This window comes from Taudactylus pleione, unplaced genomic scaffold (assembly GCF_031769625.1).
Source record: "Taudactylus pleione unplaced genomic scaffold, aTauple2 ptg000414l, whole genome shotgun sequence".
Taxonomy (NCBI): domain Eukaryota; kingdom Metazoa; phylum Chordata; class Amphibia; order Anura; family Myobatrachidae; genus Taudactylus; species Taudactylus pleione.
Window position 1 is genome coordinate 303,892 of NW_028284816.1, and position 6,613 is coordinate 310,504.

Genomic DNA, 6,613 nt, shown 5'->3' on the forward strand with positions numbered 1-6,613 from the left:
ATAAATGTGTGCCAAGTATGTTTGTCCCTATAAATATGTGCCAAGTATGTCTGTCCCTATAAATATGTGCCAAGTATATCTGTCCCAACAAGAGTGTGCCAAGTATGTCTGTCCCTATAAATATGTGCCAAGTATGTCTGTCCCTACAAGAGTGCCAAGTATGTCTGTCCCTATAAATGTGTGCCAAGTATGTCTGTCCCTATAAATGTGTGCCAAGTGTGTTTGTCCCTATAAATATGTGCCAAGTATGTCTGTCCCTACAAGAGTGCCAAGTATATTTATCCCTATAAATGTGTGCCAAGTATGCCTGCCCCTACAAGAGTGCCAAGTATGTTTGTCCCTATAAATATGTACCAAGTATGTCTGTCCCTACAAGAGTGCCAAGTATGTTTGTCCCTATAAATATGTGCCAAGTATGTCTGTCCCTACAAGAGTGCCAAGTATGTTTGTCCCTATAAATATGTGCCAAGTATGTCTGTCCCTGCAAGAGTGCCAAGTATGTTTGTCCCTATAAATATGTGCCAAGTATGTCTGTCCCTGCAAGAGTGCCAAGTATGTTTGTCCCTATAAATATGTGCCAAGTATGTCTGTCCCTGCAAGAGTGCCAAGTATGTTTGTGTCCCTATAAATGTGCACCGAATGTATCTGTCCCTATAAATATGTGCCAAGTATATCTGTCCTTACAAAAGAGTGCCAAGTATGTCTGTCCCTATAAATATGTGCCAAGTATGTCTGTCCCTACAAGAGTGCCAAGTATGTCTGTCCCTATAAATATGTGCCAAGTATGTCTGTCCCTACAAGAGTGCCAAGTATGTCTGTCCCTATAAATATGTGCCAAGTATGTCTGTCCCTACAAGAGTGCCAAGTGTGTTTGTCCTTATAAATATGTTCCAAGTATGTCTGTCCCTATAAATATGTGCCAAGTATGTTTGTCCCTATAAATATGTGCCAAGTATATCTGTCCCTACAAGAGTGCCAAGTATGTTTGTGTCCCTATAAATATGTGCCACGTATATCTGTCCCTACAAGAGTGCCAAGTATGTCTGTCTCCCTATAAATGTGCACCGAATGTATCTGTCCCTATAAATAGGTGCCAAGTATATCTGTCCTTACAAAAGAGTGCCAAGTATGTCTGTCCCTATAAATATGTGCCAAGTATGTCTGTCCCTACAAGAGTGCCAAGTATGTTTGTGTCCCTATAAATGTGCACCGAATGTATCTGTCCCTATAAATATGTGCCAAGTATATCTGTCCTTACAAAAGAGTGCCAAGTATGTCTGTCCCTATAAATATGTGCCAAGTATGTCTGTCCCTACAAGAGTGCCAAGTATGTCTGTCCCTATAAATATGTGCCAAGTATGTCTGTCCCTACAAGAGTGCCAAGTATGTCTGTCCCTATAAATATGTGCCAAGTATGTCTGTCCCTACAAGAGTGCCAAGTGTGTTTGTCCTTATAAATATGTTCCAAGTATGTCTGTCCCTATAAATATGTGCAAAGTATGCCTGTCCCTACAAGAGTGCCAAGTATGTTTGTCCCTATAAATATGTGCCAAGTATATCTGTCCCTACAAGAGTGCCAAGTATGTTTGTGTCCCTATAAATATGTGCCAAGTATATCTGTCCCTACAAGAGTGCCAAGTATGTCTGTCCCTATAAATATGTGCCAAGTATGTCTGTCCCTACAAGAGTGCCAAGTATGTCTGTCCCTATAAATATGTGCCAAGTATGTCTGTCCCTACAAGAGTGCCCAGTATGTCTGTCCCTATAAATGTGTGCCAATTGCCTCTGTCCCTATAAATGTATGCCCAATGTGTCTGTCCCTATAAATGTATGTCTAGTGTGTCTATCCCTATGACTGTGCGCCAAGTGCATCTGTCCCTAACAATTTGTGCCAAGTGTGTCTGTTCCTATAAATGTGTGCCAAGTGTACCTATCCCAGTGGCAAACGCAGAATTTCTAGAGGGGGGTTTCCAAATGCTTGATTTTAGAGCTAGTGTGGCCAGTCCATGAAGAGGGCATAATTATCACTTATCCAGCTTTAATATGTTACATACAAAGTATATTGTGCTGCATAATTCCAGCATATACAGGATCAGTGATCACACCAAGCCATTATATGCGGCAGTAGGTCCATCCTGTCTGAGCAGAATGTTTTTCTTTCAGATGTGGCACCATTCCTGAGCATTAGAGCAAGTCCGGGAGTCTGGGGGAGCAGCAGAATAACCTAGCACTGCCCTGGACATATATATTGGTCTCCTTATGTACTGGATAGTGTATTATTATACAGTATTAATATTTAACCCTATTGGTGGACTATAGCAGTGCATTACTAACAGTGCATGTTTTCCCTGTGTCCTAGTTGGTGCACAGGTATATTTATTACTGGCTGACACATTTTAAAAAATCCACAGGTGGTGCTAATCATTTCATTTGTGATACTGAGAAGAACATGCAGCGCTAGTAACATTCTATTATATTACTCTTTCTATTGTGGTCATGGTGCTGGCTGTGGAGGGGGGTTTCCAGGCAGATGGAAACCCCCCTGCGTTTGCCTATGTATCCCTATATATGTGTATGCCAAATGCGTTTGTATATATATATTTGTGCCAAGTGTGCCTGTCTCTATAAATGTGTGCCAAGTGTGTCTGTCCCTAGAAATGTGTGCCTGTCCCTACAAAAGGTGCCAAGTATTTCTGACCCTATAAATGTAGGTTGCGGCTAGATCCCCTTCAGCTACAGGACCCTGATGTCATCAGTTACTATCCAGAGGCAACAGCAACCTGTGGTGAGCGAAGTGAGCGTAGAAATTTATACTATTGGTGGCCAAATACTACAGATGAGACAAAATAACAGCGCGGTCAGGGCATGGAACTGCACTTCCGGTTCCATGCCCTGGCAGCGGGCATGGTGATGGGGGGGGGGAGGGATGTGTCTCCCTGGCTAGTCCTCTTTGCTGATTTTTGGTCAGCTGCTGGCTTCAATTGGGCTGCTTAGTTAGCAGGGCTTAATGTAGCAGCCTGTCACTACTAACAGTGCTGCCTACGGCAGCCCTATATTAGTGACTGACGCAGGAGTGCAACATTGTACAGACACAAGCTGCGACCACCGCAGTCCCCAGTCAATAAGCCTAAGCACCACACGGCTTAATACGTTTCCAGCACTCTACAGGCAGACACCTTTCTCCCCCACCACAACATGCCTGCAGAAAACAGTAAGAATAAACCAGACCTGATTTCTGTATGCAAGCATGTGACCTAAGGTAAGCGTGATCATCTGTACATAGGAGTACACTGGCATTTATGTATAATTTGATTCTTCTTTATTATTCAGTGGTACCAAAAAGTAGCAAGTAAAAACTTTGCCATTTATAACATTTCTGGTCAGCCCAAGGGGATTTATGTAGGGACGTATTTATAATGGGTGCAGGGTGTGCGGTGCACAGAGTGATTGACAGGAAGTAAGCGTTTGGGGGTGTTGACGGGGGTGGACGGTGGAGTGCAGGCGTGCGTACGACGGCATACGCAGGTAAGAATGCAGCACTGGGCGTCCCTATGCACGGGTGATCTTTTTAACCATTAGCATATTTTCGTAGCTGCGTTCCTTATGAAAGCGCAGCTGCGAACGCATTAGCGTTCATCTCTGAATCAGGCCCTCAATTAATACTTCAGTCAATTAAATTTAACCATCTGGACTCAAGCATGGATATCCTTAAAACCTGAACTGTAATGGCGGAGTTTGAGAACCTCTGCATTAAAGCACTGTTGTGCTGGCGATGGCAGTATGATTTGCTATCTGCCGCCAGTGTCAGCTGACCCACGCCTTTGCATGGGTGGAAGCATGGTTAACAAGTTCTAAGGCAGTAGAAGTACCACCTCTGTGCTGGAAATTCTGAACTCATTTTAATCAACCGATATGATGTTTATGATGACTGCTCACTTCATAGGTAAGTTATACCAGTATTATATATATTAGACAGCTGAGTGGCGGCACTCAAGGACTTTTGAATTCCTTGAGAATTCCTTTGTTCCTGTGAAATCTATACTGTTCAAAAGTTCTTCAAAGTCGCCTCATTCACACATTGGGCCTGATTCAGAGCCGGACGCTCTGACAAGAGCGCTCGCTCTGATTCAGGGCCCTCCTCCATGAAAATGGAGCGTCCTCCTGGACGCTCGTATAGCTGTGGGTGACCACCCACAGCTATAGCGAGTCCATGATGATGGTCGTGATGGTCAAAGACTATCGTGACCATCGGGCTTGCGACGAGACCCTGCGGTAGGGTCTCGCTTCCGCAAGCCCAGGAGTGATTTTGTCTCTATCAGCTCCCTCCGTCATGCGCATGCGCAGTCGGGCAACATCGACCCGTTTGCGAGCGTCCTTTGCTCGCGAACGGGTCTGAATGACCCCCTTTGTTCATTGTTATAGAAGGCACCTTGATGCTGTGTATTTCTCTGTATATTTGTATTAAGTTCCCGTTCTCTCATATTGATGTGTAAGAAGTGAAATGATCGCGATGGCGTTTGCGGCCGGGGGCCAAACTCCAGAATGCTTAGTAAATCGAACAGCTTTGCAGCCTGCGGCTGCTGACGGTAATGGACGGTCCACAGCAGAAATGGAGATATCTGCTGTGGTCCCTCCTTTATACAGTACATTTGGGAGAGCCTAAATATTTGCCACAAATAGAATTTGATAAATAGGCCCTGGGTTTAATTGACCTTTAGTTATCATGTTACACTGTTTAATTGTTAGGCATGCATAAATAATAATTTTGGGCAAATTCAATTGGCTGCAACTTTTTGCTATTCAATTTGAAAATCGTGTTACATTAACAGCCATTTTCCCAGTGTCTCGCACATGCGCAGTACTGCTGTCCCTGGGAAAACTGTGCAGGCGCCATTTTCCCAGAGAACCGCGCATGCGCAGTGGATTCTGGCACTAAGCCAGAATCTACTGCACCCGCCGGCCGCCGCAGCACCGCACGAGAGAGGAGGGGGCCCGCGGGCCTGCACCTAGTTTGCACATGGGCCCCTTCCTCTCTTAAAACGCCCCTGAGTGCAGTACCCCTGGAACCCCTCTCACAACGAAGGGGAGAGCAAGGTCAGTTTTGAGTAACTTTCCTAGGGCGCCTAGTAACCTTGCACCGGCCCTGCTTTTCTTTTTCTATTCTGGTAACACATCTGGGGATGGTGTTACCAGACCAGGGAGAACCACCTTGATGGTTGAATAATAGATACTCTCAACGGGGTTACTTTAAGAATAAGCTGCTACTCCGGGGCTAGTGCTTTGTACATGCCCCCCAGGCTAAAATTTGCCAGCCAGCCCCTGCAGCTGAATATCATGGGATGTTCGGCAGCCTGTCACCAATAACTGAGCGGGCCCCTCAGTGTCTGTTCCTGTAAATACAGTTATTAGGCAGATGACACATTACTTACGATAAGATGTCCATGGTGAAACAGCGGTTCAGGTCCCTTTCATAGAAGCGCACACATTTTTCAGTAGCTTTGGGATTGGCCAAAAGTGGTACAGCAGCGAACGTGTCCTTCGCCAGCTCACAGGAGTCCCTGAGCCAGTGTTTTACAAGAAAGACCCCCGACATCTCATTGCCATGCGTGCCCCCAGTCACAGCCACAAGGCGGAGGGGACTGACAGAGACAGCACTGGGCATACTAGGAAAACAGACAGAAAGATACATTAGTGTATGAATGAGCTAGTCATCCAAGGATCTGCAATTGCTGATGGAATAATGCACAGGCCTGGTCTGAGTTAAAGTCTATTGCTGCAATCCACTTACATTTTAGCAGTTACTAGGCTATAACTCTAGTGAGCTCTCTCTTTTTCATGCTCACTTTATAAACTGTCTGCTTTCGGCCTCAGTTTGTGTCTGTTAGACACTCATTGCAGGATAGGTTAATGGGTGCAGTGAATTACACACTCATTACCTATTAGTCCCAGGAATGCTGACTGGATCAAGGTTCACATGTACATTTCATCTGCACAGTATTACAGGTGATGAGAAAGTCCCGCCCCGTCCCCCCCTAATCCGCACAGTCATACCATGGCCTGACCTTACAGTGACTCTGACCCCACATGTGTGATCTCAGACAATGCAATCATATGACCAGGACAACCTGAAATGTCACTACATTAACCCCCTATAAACCAGAGCCCAGTAGTCATAATTAGAATATCTCTGCAAAATTAATTGGAGGGGGACAAAAAAAAAAACAGTAAACTTTTTTTTTTTGCAGACACCAAAACTATGTTGCTCTTATTTGGAAGAGGCCTATATTTAAAAAAAAAAATAGTATAGAGAGCAAAGTAACAAATATAAATAATAACGTTTTCATTTTTTAATTATCCCAAACTATGCAAATTAGTATCCAAATTAAATGAACATATCCATCCTTTATAAAAAAAAACACCCAAAAAACTAAACGATGTGTGTATCCAGCGATGCGACTGATGACCCCCTGCTGACGGGCGGGCATATCGGGGGGTATGTTCGCCCCAATATGTCGGCCCCTGCTGCATCCCGCTGCATGGGGTCGTCAGTTGCATCGTCAGGTTGAGCTGCATAGCGCCCCCTCCCCTCGCGCGATTAGGCCACGTCCCCATG

At 44.9% G+C, this 6,613-nt stretch overlaps 1 protein-coding gene across 4 annotated transcripts in view; it reads right to left on the reverse strand.

Annotated features, from left to right (window-relative positions):
* The window catches only part of ACY3 (aminoacylase 3), a 62,515-nt gene that overhangs the window by 19,169 nt on the left and 36,733 nt on the right, over window positions 1–6,613 (reverse strand). For 2 of the 4 annotated variants that reach the window (XM_088447073.1, XM_088447072.1), the window contains exon 2: window positions 5,430–5,663. In XM_088447073.1, the coding sequence (XP_088303199.1) occupies window positions 5,430–5,662 (233 nt within the window). In that variant the 5' untranslated portion in view covers window position 5,663. The other 2 variants (XM_088447071.1, XM_088447070.1) reach the window with 2 other exon arrangements.